This window comes from Lacerta agilis, chromosome 2 (genome assembly GCF_009819535.1).
Source record: "Lacerta agilis isolate rLacAgi1 chromosome 2, rLacAgi1.pri, whole genome shotgun sequence".
Taxonomy (NCBI): domain Eukaryota; kingdom Metazoa; phylum Chordata; class Lepidosauria; order Squamata; family Lacertidae; genus Lacerta; species Lacerta agilis.
The window spans coordinates 63,664,933-63,679,765 of NC_046313.1; the positions used below are offsets into that span (position 1 = coordinate 63,664,933).

A 14,833-nucleotide genomic window follows, 5' to 3' on the forward strand; every position below is an offset into this window, starting at 1 on the left:
AGAAAAACTGAGCTCATTCTGAACCAGCCCATTAGTACTTTTAATTACACACTTCTGTATATTTCAAATTCATAGAAAACACAGGTGCCTGTTTTCCGGCAATATCATCCCAGTATTGTCAGTTGTCTGATTGACTGATAGGCAAAATTCTAATCATACATTTGCCAATAATGAATTGTAGCAAACCTAGGGAAGGAGCAAACCAATAATCTTTTCAGTTGTCATTTTGTCATGATGCAACAGGCATTTCCCTCCAGGAATGACATAATTCACCCAGTAATTTATTCCTGAGAATCCAAGGTGTTATTTTAAAATTACTTATTTTAGCATGATATCACCAACAGCAGTGCAGTTATTTCCCATGTGAACAGACATAGTGCTATGGTCTCACCTACTTTGGGTGGAGTGGTTTTTGATACGGTTGATGACCTCAGCTGCCTCTGTTACCTGGCTAGCAACACTCTGCAACCCCACCTTTCTTCATTATCTCTCCAAAGTTATATTGGTTCCTAATTAACAACTTAAGATGGGCAACATGTTCGCCTCCCGGTTTGTTTCTTACTCTCTCTTTAAAAATGAAAATAAAAATGAATGAATATACACACTGCTCCCCCCCCCCAGCACTGGTGATGCATACTATTCATGAGGGGGTGGTCACGATGCCTTTCCTGGAACAGCAGCAGCATTAACACTGGCAAATTTTGCAGGGAAAGTAATGAGTGAAAGTTTCCCCAGCAGCTGCCAGTGAAAGGACAGGTGAAAGAATTTGGAGGGGAAAGTGTCCCCAGCACCCAAAACCTGGCAGGAGATCTACTTATATTTTGAGAATATATATGTTCTCAAAATATATATTGCACATTTCAACACTGGTGCGCACACTTGTACCCTTTTTCTTTTTTCTTTTTGGAGGAGGGAGTGCAGGGAAAGGTGATGTCCCATCAGTAGGAAGAAGAAGCGCAGGAGGCTATCCTTAGATGGGGGATTAATCAGCTCTTAATATGGATAACACTAATAGAATGTTAGCATAAATAAACAAGCAAACCTTTTTGTTGGTGCCTCGAAGGACCTGGGAGGACCATGGGTTCATTTAATTATGGTACCACATCTTACAGAATATCACAGGGCAGTGATGCATATGTGGACCCATATCCATCAACTGCTTCTGATATACCTACTTGCCCTAGCTTTCCATGACCTATTAGACTGGATCTGCAATTACCAAATTCCTGTTTTCATAATACAGTCATGGATCCTGAATGCCCAGGAACTCAGATGTTTTGGTTCCCGAGCACCACAAACCTGGAGGTGTTCGCGAACATTCTTCTGGAACCCGAATGTCCGACGGGGCTTCTGGAATGGATTCCGTTCCGACTACCAAGGTACGACTGTACTGTTTTACAGGTATTTTTTTTTAAAAAAAGTTCTATCTCTGCTTTATATGCATTTTTGTATACTGCCTAGAGATTTTAAAATATTGACCTGGTTAGAAAGGATTTTGATTAATTTATTGATCAATTGAAATTAATTCATTAACTAATGAATTAATTGAAATATTCAAGGGACTTGGGATTTATTTCCTTAGATAGTCTCATATATATATATATATATATATATATATATATATATATATATATATATACACACACACACACACACATACACTCAGGATGTAATACATCATCCTGCTGTATGACAGAAAATATATGCCATCTAATTCCATTTGGCACCCTGGTTCTTTCTACTTCCCCACCTCTACAACCAACTCTTTAATTAGAAATGCCGAGTCATGCTGGAGTTTACTTGAAAAGAGCTGTTTGCTCCATGCTTGATTCTAAATCTGGACTGAGGTGAACGAAGTTAACCTGAAATGTCCAAAGTGGGGAGGGCAAGCACGTGCTGAGATGGAAGACGGGAGGAACCTGATGCGTCACAAAAAGGAAGCCATGACAAAGCCAGGTGGGAGCAGCCAATCCCATGCAAGGAGCCTCCAATAAGAAAAGAAGCGCCTACCCTATTACACTGGTTGTATTTAGTGTGAGATGCAGGAGGGACTCTGTGGGACACTGTGAGGGACTTCAGCAAGCTTATCCTCCCCACCCAAACCCATTTTTTTTCCAGGTGCACTTTTTGCTAGACCAAAATACTGTAAATATATAGCATCAACAGGCATCCTTGTTTTGTTTGCTGTTATGTTCAAGCAACAAGTCCAAAGAGAAAGCAGGGGGTTGGGGTAGGACCGACGATTAAACTGAACCATTATTCATAAAAATAGGAATGCTCTGTCACTGAATGCATTTCTGCACACTTACCGCCACGCTGAATATTAAAGTATGAGGAGTGATTTGCTCTGCCGAAAGTGATTAATTTCTTTAAAATGCGAAGGTCACGCTAATTGACACGACCTGTGTAATTAAGCAGTCTCTGTTTACACACGGAAAGCTTGACTGCTGTGAGGCTGGGCTTGCCTGACAGAATGTCTTTACGAGTCAAGAGATCAACAACCCCTCTTATGTCCTACCTAGTCACCTACACAAGCTCCTGATTGCTCTTCTGACAGAACATGCAACAGCATTACCATATGAAAATCAGCTCACATCTTGGGGGAGTTGCAAACTGGCAGCACGTAGGTAAGCACAAACTGTTGCTTTGACAGACTGCGGTCCTGGCTGTTCACGCTAGATTGCCCTGTTTGCGAGAGCATGTCTGACTGGAGGATATTCTTACAGAATAACCGATGTTTAATAAATACGAGGCAACAGTGGCAGAGACGAAAGGGAAACAGATGGGAGGCCCTTAAGAATGCTGTGTAGAAATCTGCAAATTCCATGTGGAAATAGCAGAAATTATATGGCCCGGAAAACAAAAGCGAGTCAAACAAAACTGTTCCGCTTCCAGGTAACATGACATTAACTGTGAGGGAAATACAAACTTATGGTCATAAATATGGCCTTCACTTTATTTATTTATTGCACATTCTTCCAAGGAGCTCAGGAAAGTGTACGATCTTACCCAATCTGAGGTAAGTTAGTCTAGCCCTAGATATTCCAGTCTGCACTGAAGTCTAACACTGCTTCCACTACAAAAACTGCTGGACCATCAGGTCTTCTCCTCAATGCTCCTACTCTAAGCATGCAGCAGTGCAGGGTGGGTCAGGAGATGCTGCTTATCAGGCAGTAACATAGACGACCCTGGGGCTTTGCTGAAGCAATTATCTTATCAGTTGCTCCCTGCTCCTGGTGGTTCCACTGCTGACTCCGCCTGCTGGTCCTTTGGGGCTCTTGTGGAAGACCCAACGAGTCTCCCTCATCCTGGAGCCAGGCCCCATGCCAGAAGTTGGGAACTCTGGAACAGGTCAGAAATGTTCGACTGCTGCAACAACATATCTTCTCATCTACACTCACACACCTGAGTATGTCCCAGCTATTGGGACCAGAGTGTTCTCAACACTATTTGCTTTACTTGTTTTTGTTTCTGCAAACTGCCTTGAAATCATTGATATAAGGTGGCATATAAAGGTTTTAAATAAATAAACAGAAAAAATATGCAGAGGGTAAAGCATGTTGTGCGGATGCCCGATTATTGTCTTCCAAAGCGACTACTCTATTCTGAACTTAATAATGGAAAGTGTTACGCTGGTGGTCAACAAAAAAAGGTTTAAAGACTGCCTCAAGGCAAATTTTTAAAAATGTAGTATAAACACCAATAATTGGGAAACACTTGCCTGCGAGTGCTCCAACTGGAAAACAGCCTTTACCAAAGGTGTTATGGGCTTTGAAGACACTCAAATTCAGAACGCAAGGTAGAAACGTGCTAAGAGGAAGGCACGCTTGGCAAAACCACACGATCAAGTCCCGCCCGGAAACCAATGTTGCCACTGTGGAAGGATGCGCGGATCCAGAACTGGCATCTACAGTCACTTACGGACTCATCGTTAAAACTGTGTTTATGGAAGACAATCTTACTTGGCTACAAGTGATCGCCAAGGAAGAAGAACTCTATCCAACCTATGGGCAATTAGGAAATGACCTATGAATACCGTAGTTTCCTAATGACTCTCTTTCATATTACAGAAATTGAATATGGGTAAAAGCTTAGCAAAGATTTTGTTCCAACCATACGCTGTAATAGTTCTATCAGGCATTTTTTTCCAACTTAGCTTCAAATTAAGTCCAGAGTGGTAATTAATGGAACAATTGACAATAAATTTTGGATAATAGTCCTTTAAGAATTTAATGGTTATTTACTAGCTTTTCAAAGTCAGTTAAAGCTGTTCTGAATGTTCCATTTTTTACCCCATGTTTAAGTAATCTCTAAACTGAAAATATTGAAACAATTGGGCTTTTTTACTATTTACATTTTTCTTAATTATATGGCACACTGATAGTCAAAAAAGTGCATAATTAACAGGGCTATCCTATGCATGTTTATGAAAAGTGAGACCCGCTGTGTTCAGTGAGGCTTTCTACTTGTGTGTTTAGATTTATAAACCTTATGTAAGCCCCACTTAACTATGTGAGGTGTACTTTTGAGCAGGCATGCATAGGGTGCTTGTTAGCCTCATAATTCCATTATCTCATATGGAAGATCTAAATATTAAAAATAAGAGAAATCAACACACACACTCTTATGGCTTAAAATAATCCTAGCCAGTGCTTTTTTCTAAAAATAAAAAAAGTTTAGGGGTACTCTCATTTTCCTACTCATATTGAAATACTGCACCTCCCCGAAGGCATAAAATCCACATCTTGTTACTATCTAGTTCTCTGTTTTAATGTAGCATATTTCCCATATATTTTATGACCTAGCAGTATAGAAATACTTTATAAATAAATTATACCATAAAGGTTGCCCATCAAAATCAACCACTTTTTTATATTTATGTGATTTATTGTTTTTCATCTTGATGTTCCACCACTGTCATTTGGCCAATTTTATTTTTTTTAATAAAAGTGTGATCAACTTTATGGACAGTTCATATGGAAGATCTGAGCAGTTTACTGCAGCAGAAAGAGGCATTAGCTTTGTTGTGTCTCTTCTAGTGGGGAAACCTGCATATGGGCAAATTAGGGTACTTTTGAGAATTGTTTGTGAACTTCACCCTGAACATTTAGAGCAATACCTCCAGTCCATACCTGTTTGGGGAGGTGAAAACATCAGCACACAGTGTGATAGGAGGATCATAACAGAATGGATTATTATTGAGGTCTTTTTTGTTGATCCCCCTTATCACTCTGTCTTTTTTGGCTTCTATGGTGTGACACTGCGAGATAGGATAGGCTACCAATCCTTAGAGGCGACGTGGGTGGCACTGTGGTCTAAACCACAGAGCCTAGGGCTTGCCGATCAGAATGTCAGCTTCCGGGTCATGTGGCCAGCATGACAAAGCCGCTTCTGGCGAACCAGAGCAGCACACGGAAACGCCGTCTACCTTCCTGCCGGAGCGGTACCTATTTATCTACTTGCACTTTGGCATGCTTTCGAACTGCTAGGTTGGCAGGAGCAGGGACCGAGCAATGGGAGCTCACCCCGTTGCGGAGATTTGAACCTCCGACCTTCTGATCAGCAAGCCCTAGGCTCTGTGGTTTAACCCACAGCACCACCCGTGTCCCCAGGCATTCTACAGTAGCTCAATAATAGAGCAATCCAAACCCTGGCCACCAAGGGATGGAGAGAATCAGTGGATCCACCACTGTGTCCGAAACCCTCCCTCCCAGCTGGCCTGGGCAGAAGATGGGGGTGATCTTTTTTACACCTTTTTGGGGGCTGTACCAAATCCAGACTGCCACAACTTGGGGGCATAGCTGTCAACCCTCCCTGCTGTTCCCCACTGCTATATACATAGCTGTCAACCCTCCCTGCTGTTCCCCACTGCTATATACATAGCTGTCAACCCTCCCTGCTGTTTCCCAATGCTATAATAAGAAAATTTCCCGCAAAAAAGGGAAAGGTTGACAGCTATGCTTGGGGGATTGGTAGGGGATTGGATCTTGTGGATCCAAAGCATTTGGCACACCACACTGCCCCATTTTGGGGGGCTTACTATTGGCTCCTATTGGTGGGAGAACTGGCAGTTGCAAATATCCACAAATTACGGTGAAACTGGGTACTCCACAGCAGCAGAAGCTGCCTGACTTCTCCTCATCTCCACCAATGAAGGCCAGAGGGGAACAACATCTGCCTCCCATCCTAAATCCTCCAATACCCCAACAACATGCAAAGGAATGGTGCTAGTGTTGAAGTCAGAATTGTACTGGGCCAGTAAGAGGCAGTTTTGTCAAGCAGCTAGTGTGTTCATATTGGTAGGTCACAGCTTGCACGGACTTGCGAGAATGAATAAAATATTTTTCTTCAATTTGGGTTTTAGAACTAGAAAGAGGCAACATTGGTTTAGCTTGCTGATTTACGGAATTAAAATCAGTTGAGAACTAGCATCTGTATTCCTTCAGGTAATTTTACAGTCCAGAGTTTCCTAACCTGTGGGCTGTGACCTGCAAGTGGGGTGCAGTTCCTGTGGAAGTGGCCTTATTACTAAAAAACAAATTAATTATCGCTTGTAATCCTTCACTGGTATGATGTTACAACTCTTACAGCTTTTTGTTTCGTTGGCACATTATAATGCTATGTTCACACTTGTAACCAAATGTCTAAAAGGCTAGTCTTGTATTCCCAGAAACAAAACTGTGAATACTGTCGATACCATAAATATTTCAATGAATTCCACATTAAAATGGGTGCTGAGTAAATGGTTATAAAACAGGCAAACTTACACTTAAGGGGAACAAAACAGACAGCTGCCAACGACCTAAGGTCGAAAATTCATATGACAATATTTCAGTGGGTTACCATATCAAGCAAATTTGGATTTCTGAGCCACCGTACCAAAAAGGCTATAAACCACTGCTAAAATCTAGCATCATCTTCCAACTTACCTAGTGACTTTCATGACTCATCATGTATTAAATTGTGTTGTTGTTTTAATGGTAATCCTCTGTTGTCGTTGACTGCATCCACATGGCAGTTTATTCTGCTTTCACGACTTTCCCCTAACTGCCAAGCTCCACATTATATTTGAGCTTTCACACAATGTAAAAGCCACTTATGGAACAATAGTGGAATATGGAGCAGGTCTAGTGCTTATTCCTGTTTTACTTGTTTCCAGAAAAACACCTGTTTGCAAATAACATGAAAATGAGTGCTAAACAAGCTATATTCCACTATAGTTCCGAAAGTGGCTTTAACATTGTATGAAATAAAAATGGTGGAAATTAACTGTTAGGGATAGAAGTGCCATGCGAATGCAGTCACTGTTAATACCTGGGGCGTCAAACCATTGCAAATTGCTCCCGTGTCTTGTGGGGAGGGGTTAAAAATATTTTAAAGCCAAAGAGCAATAATAGTGGAATGTTCAGATCAGGGCCAACCCACTTGCGAGGCAAGCACCTCAAGCAGCAGAGGCCCACGAGGTGTGGCACCATGACCAGCAGAGGGGAGCCAGTTTCCAGAGAGATGTGATCTCAATGCTGCCGCCACTTCTGGTGGCTTTGGACCACTGCCACCACTTCTCTGGTGACGGCAAAGGTGCCTCAACCCCTGTAGCCATCAGAGAAGCCGCTGCCTCACAACCTGGAGGTGGGGGGAGGCAGGGCCAGATTTAGGTTTGATGAGGCCCTAAGCTACTGAAGGTAATGGGGTACTTTATATGTCCAGCTGTCCTTTGTCAACAACAAATTGTCGCTTTTTTGTGTTGAATATACAGTGAGGGGGGAAAGTATTTGATCCCCTGCTAATTTGCCCATTTGCCCCCTGACGAAGAAATGACCAGTCCATAATTTTAATGGTAGGTTTATTGTAGCTGTGAGAAACAGAATAACAACAGGAAATCCCCCAGAAACCCAGAAGACAAAAGTCAGATTGATAAGCGGTATAAATGAGTGAAATAAGTATTTGATCCCTTTGCAAAAGATGACTTAGTACTTCGTGGGAAAAGCCTTGCTGGCAATTACAGAGGTCAGACATTTCTTGTAGGTGGCCACCAGGTTTGCACACATCTCAGGAGGTATTTCGTCCCACTCCTCTTTGCAGAGCCCCTCCAAGTTAAGCTTTCGTGGCTGATGTGTAGCTACTTGAACCTTCAGCTCCCTCCACAGATTTTTGATGGGATTAAGGTCTGGAGACTGGCTAGGCCACTCCAGGACCTTAATGTGCTTCTTCTTGAGCCACTCCTTTGTTGCCTTGGCCGTGTGTTTTGGGTCATTGTCATGCTGGAATACCCATCCTCGACCCATTTTCAATGCCCAGGCTGAGGGAAGGAGGTGCTCACCTAAGATTTGACAATACATGGTCCCGCCCATTGTTCCTTAGATGCGGTGAAGGTGTCCTGTCCCCTTAGCAGAAAAACACCCCAAAGCATAATATGTCCCTCTCCATGTTTGATGGTGGGATGGTGTTCTTGGTGTCATAGGCAGCATTCCTTCTCCTCCAAACACGGCGAGTTGAGTTGATGCCAAGGAGCTCAATTTTGGTCTCCACAACACTTTTACCCAGTTCTCCTCTGGGTCATTCAGATGTGCATTGGCAAACTGCAGGCGGGCCTGTACATGTGCTGTCTTGAGCAAGGGGACCTAGCGGGCTCTGCAAGATCTCAGTATTTCACAGCGTAGTGTCTTACCAACTGTTTTCATGGTGACTATGGTCCCAGCTGCCCTAAGATCATTGACAAGTCCCCCCCGTGTAGTTCTGGGCTGCTTCATCACCGTTCTCATGATCATTGCAACTCCATGAGATGAGATCTTGAATGGAGCCCCAGACTGAGGGAGGTTGACAGTTATTTTGTGTTTCTTCCATTTGCGAATTATTGCACCAACTGTTGTCACCTTCTCACCAAGCTGCTTGGCAATAGTCTTGTAGCCCAGTCCAGCCTTGTGCAGGTCTACAATCTTGTCCCTGACATCCTTGGACAGCTCTTTGGTCTTAGTCATGGTGGCTCCTTGGAATCTGTTGGATTGATTGCATCTGTCGACAGGCGTTTTTTGTACAGGTACTGTAACGAGTTGGGATTACAGGTAAGACCTCTCCCTTACAGCAGGTGCTTCTAATCTCAGCTTGTGACATACAGTGAAGATACCAGGTAGCTTGACATTTGGCTGGTTTATAGGGGATCAAATACTTATTTCACTCATTATACTGCACATCAATCTTTGACTTTTGTCTTCTGGGTTTCCGGGGGTTTTCCTGTTGTTATTCTGTCTCTCACAGCTACAATAAACCTACCATTAAAATTATGGACTGGTCATTTCTTCGTCAGAGGGCAAACGGGCAAATTTAGCAGGGGATCAACTACTTCCCCCCCATTGTATGCTACATGGTAATTTATGGACCGAATAGGTATCTTAAGCCATATGAACATGCAGAATGTAGGCACCCTATATATAGAAATGAGCAAACCAGTGATATTTTAGGGAGCGGGCTAGCAGACGGGGCCCATTACCTACATCATAGGAGCCTACACAACACAAAACACTGCTGCTGTATGCAGATTTTATTTTATTTGGTTTTTTTTATTTTATATTTTGGAAATGTACATCCTGGGGGTTTTTTCCTTTAATTTTTTTTAAAAAGAGAGTGTGGCCCTAAGCTATAGCTTGTTTAGCTTATACATAAATCTAGCACTGGGGAGTGGGGACACCAGGAAGTGGCATATTGCCATTTGGCCTCAGGTGCTGAAAGGGGAAGGGCCACCACTAGTTCAGATTTGTTGCTTTCGAGTTGGCATTCTGACACTTCTGATCACAGAGCGAAGCCTGGTGGCTTACAAAATGCAAGTCCTTGCCATTTCCCCCCGTATACCAACTCTTATTTATTTTTTTTATAATTTATATCACGCCTTTCCCCATTCAAAGGGTGAACCAAAGTGACTCACAGAAAATACATCAAAATACAATGCCAAGAACAATGGTAAAATGAAAAACCTAACTTTCCAAAAGAACTACGTAATCATTTTACATAGGTTGACAATCTTCCCAGCCTACATCATTTAAACATTATTTATCTTAAGGGGGCGCGGAGTGACACTGACCTGAAATCTTCGCATGTCTCGAGGGTTTCCTGCATTTTTTAGGCAGTTCTGGTTACATTTAAGAAAAAATTTCAAGAAGAACCTGTTGGAAAAGGGATATCATGTTGAATATACCAGTTGTTGACAAGTTGCCCCAATACATCCCTTGCTCACCCAGCAAACAATTTATATAAAATTGTCTGTCCACATTTACCACATGGATAAAGACTCTCACAGTTCTATCACACCAGACCAATGAGCCAAATATATAGGCATAAACTTAACACAAAATTATTCTGCCCAAAAGCAAAGTCATTATCCGTCTTCTAAAACATGCCGCTTGAAACTTTCATCACACAACAAGGGTACAGAGGAGAAAATGAAGCCGCCATTTCCATGGAGTCTGACGGCTGGCAGTCACAACTACAGAATTCCGGAAATGATCATATTTCCCTACTACTTGAAACAGTTATGCATTTGGGGACGACAAATTGGCATATTTTTCACTGTCACAATTCTGGCTCCCACATACTATAATTTACAGAATTCCAAAATGTGTTTATGATGAAAAACATTTGTGCATGTAATACTGTATAGGGAGTGCGTGTGATTTCTGCTAAGGCGTTAAACACTAAATGTTCTCTCAAGGTAAGCTTGCAGCTTCATTGCTTCTCTCACCTGTGGCCCTGCATCTTGGGTTGCAAAACTGCTGCTGCTGCTGCTGCTGCTACCATCTTTATGCATTTTACTTAATATAAAAATGGTCCTAGTAATGATACTAGTGTTGTTAGTATTATTCAATCGCATTATGCTTTCACTGCATTTCAAAAGTATGAGGAATATGGAAATGAAGATGGCAGTCATTGGCAATAACAATGAAAGATGTCAATTTCCAGGCTTCAACAACTCCTAAGCGCTAAATCCTAAACCCCCAACTATCAGAGTTTCTGCCTCCCATATTATCTCCTTACTAGTTATCCTGGCTTTATAAACTGTTTTCTTCCCGTCTGTGGTATGTGGGAAAGGACAGTCTATTAATGGATATGAAGAAGTTGATGTTGTTCTTGGTTTACTTGTTTTTTCTTGCCGTATGTCTTAGGAGTGATGTTCTCACCCCTGAAACTATATGAAAACAGACTGGTAGACAGCTGCAACACACCCACACATGTGTGTGTGGGGACACACAAAAGTCAGAAAGTACTGTCACTAGAATAATAGGTGTGTTGATCTGTTGTATTTCTTCTTTTTTAAAGCCTGTGTTTATTTGAGATTAACCCCATCAAACCCAGTTGGCCTCACTCCTGGGGAGACATGCATAGAATTTGGTATTCTAATCTGTGGTAGCCATTGTGAAAATTGAAGCAGGTGACCTTTATTTATTTTAGTTATTCCACAATGCTTCCAGAATAGGCTCTGCCTATAGTCATCACTAGCTTCACCCACTCTCGCCCTGCCATGACCTGTCATGGAATGAACCCACAGAAGAAACAGGATTGTTCACCCCCCCCCACCCCACCCCACCCCCCCACCCCGTACTACAGTAATTAATGGAAATCAGCATGCAAAAGAAATTAATACACAACAGGAAAACATAATTAAATAAATGGGGGAGATACCATTATATAGATGCAGTTGGGTGGTCTTTTATGCCTTAAATGGGCATTCTTACTATGGACTCTGTCAAACAAAAGAATAAATGTGCTAGCTAGGACGAAGTCCTCTTTCACTAAATTTGCCAGCAATTAGAGCTGTCAACTTATTAAAGGTTGTAGTCAATTAGCAGCCTTGCATTTAACTGATAAATCAATTGATTCACTATTTTAAAAATATTACAGTATGTCAGTACAGGTTACATTCTAAGTAAGGGTCATTACTGAAGTTTTTTCCAAACTAGCAGAAAATTATAAAGATTATAAAGCATATTTATATTTCAACAGATCTACTGAGCGTTGCTTGTGTGTGTGTGTGTACACACACCCACACCCACACCCACACACCCCACTATATAAAAAGTACTGAAGTGGTTTAGAACAATATCTATATACAGTACAAACCATATACACATTTCAAATCAGAGGCCATCAACAAACTTGGATGGTTACTTTATACAGCAATACAATGCTTTGCTCACAGAGCACTCTTTTCAACATTGTACATCACACTGCTTTAAAATCTAAACTTTAATCTGTAATTAATTCTAACAAAAGAATACAACATGTTGCATAATTCAGTTTAAGTTTTTGTCTGGGGAGGGAAAGGGATGCCACTAATATGTATTTAAAAAGGTGATTTGGTGAGCTCCAGCCACAAACATTCATGGGTAATTATAAATACCAGCATGAACACAAATATCCCTTTCCTATTACTCCCATGAAACATCCTTTTGGCTGAGGCTTATAGAATAACAGAGGGAGAAGCAAGCTGCCACTCAAAGCAAAGAGAAGGGGGGGTGACCCCACATCCTTTCCTACACTACCTGCCTCAAGTGGGAGGCCCCTCATCTACTTAGTGCCATCTGTAGGGATGAAGCAGTGCCCTATTAACAACTAAGCCAAATGTATATGGCCTATACAGGATCAGCTCAAGGGATGGCGAAATGAGAGAGGCACCTGATTTTGTATGGAGACATGCCTGTTCTGTAATAGCAACTCACTTCCCTGGGTATGGCTCCCTCCATAGCTCAGTGGAAACTAGATGGAGCCTGTCTTACCTATGTAGCAGCTCTTAGCTGCTATGCTGAGTTCTTCATCAGTTGTTCACAAATAAGTACAGCTTCTGAAGCTCTCCTGACAGTCCTGCTGCTTTCTGGTATTAGGACAAACCTGTTGCAAGGTTTCTTCCCAAACCCACAGGATGCCACAGATTTGCCCAACAACTTCAGTGTCCTAACTCCTTCCCATAAACAAATGAGATATACCCTAAAGACTCTGGTGCTAATAATGCACACCTCCAATCAGGCTGTAAATTGCTGTCAGCTGAATCCAATTTCTGATTACAGCTTGGGTGTTGATTAATACACAGTTAAGCAAATTATCTATACCCAGAAAGGAAAAGCAAAGAAGAAATTTAGCTCTGCTTACAGAAATAGTAGTACACAAAATGCTTAAATGCAGGATACTTTGAGTTCCGCACTGAAATATACTCGGAGTCAAGTATGAATTTCATGCTCTTTATTTAGCTCATAGAAGCAATGAATGACTCTTTCCCCAAAACATCTGCTTTATATGCATTATTTGCACAATGGGCCTCACGTGATTGGCTAATTCTGGGCTACTCCTGTGGGCCAATCAGGTTGCGGATTCACTTCCTTCAGAAGCCTGATTGGCTGCTCCTGCAGGCCAATCAGGTTGCTGATTCACTTCCACTTGGAGCTGGATTGGGTGGCTCCTGCACACCAATCAGACTGCTGCATTCTGGATCATTTTGTTCTAGGATTCAGCTCAGTACATAACACCCACTATGCACAAATCAGTGAAGCAGTCTCATGTCCCTTGCACAGTTTGCCAAGAAACAATGCTGTATTTTATAAGGCAAAGAGATAAAAACCTGACGGGGAAAAAATTCTCTGTTTTTCACAATTAGAGATTGGCCACAGATTATGGGCTACTTTTTTAATAGGAAAAAAACACACACACACAACACACCTCAACTAAAAAAAACCCAAAAAAACCCAGGAGGAGGTCTCGACCAAAGCACAACCATAAATACATGAAATTCTAGCAAAACTAGGGAAGACCATGAAATATTTGGGGTAGTTGTTAAATCTTCATGTATGGGTTGATTAATTTAATGATGAGAATATTGTCAATATGTTTTGAAAATGAGAGTGTATATATGTATGTATGTATATATATATATATATATATATATATATATGCGTCACACATGTAAATGTGTCTACTCCAGATTAGGTGTGCTATAAACACATGCAAAGAAGCCCCAGCATAGATGAAAGGAGGGCTGGATGGGCTCTGTTTGTTTACACTAAATTAAAGACAGACATAAGTTACTGCATTGTCCCGTCAAGTGAAGCCTGATATCCAATATCAGTAAACTGGCACTAGCTGGTGTTTGCAGATGGGGGGGGCGGCGGCGAGGGGGCCTTTCTAAGCCTCTAATGGCCAGCTGCGACTTTGAATGTGCAGAAAGAACTGTCAGCACAAATAATGGCATCTCAAATCCAGACAACTGCTTGCCACCAAGAGGTGGTTTGTATTTGTGCCAAAATGGATTTTGAGAGGCCAGCAAAGAGGTCTTTAATTCCACCAAAGAAAAATGAAATGCGGCCAGGTGGGGGGGTGAGGAGAGTGAGTTTGGGGTCTTACATTTTGAAGATGAGCGCTCGATGGCTCTCCTGTCAGCAGCTCATCGTTTAGCTCGCCAGCTATGTGGGGCATGGACATTGAATCCCTCTTGCCCTAAGCTGGCCCTGCCGCGTGGAATGCTGGCAGAATCCTGAGCTCGGTCTCCTGCCTGCTGAAATGAAGAGCCTGGCCATCTGTTGGGAGGCAAAGATTTCCCTGTCAACTGATGCCTGCTCAGAGCCTCTGACAGGCCCTTATGTGGCAAAGTCTCTCAGAAGCCCTTATTCTTTGGGGGAAAGTTTGCTTTGCCCCAGAGGTTTGCTGGAGAATTCTTCAGAGTTTTCCAGAATGTAGGAGCCAAGCAGCTGACCAGTTTGGCCTGCCCTTCCCTAAAGGAATAGATTACCAAGAAGGGGAGGTGGATGTAATAGTTAAAAATATCTTTACTCACAGTCAAGAGTGTGTTTTCAACAAG

General features: G+C 42.1%; 1 protein-coding gene across 6 annotated transcripts in view; it reads right to left on the reverse strand.

Moving 5' to 3' along the window:
- EBF1 (EBF transcription factor 1) overlaps positions 1–14,833 on the reverse strand; it is a 384,086-nt gene that overhangs the window by 125,751 nt on the left and 243,502 nt on the right. For all 6 annotated transcript variants that reach the window (XM_033140381.1, XM_033140380.1, XM_033140379.1 and 3 more), the window contains exon 7: positions 10,076–10,157. In XM_033140381.1, the coding sequence (XP_032996272.1) occupies positions 10,076–10,157 (82 nt within the window). The remainder of the gene's footprint in view (positions 1–10,075; positions 10,158–14,833) is intronic.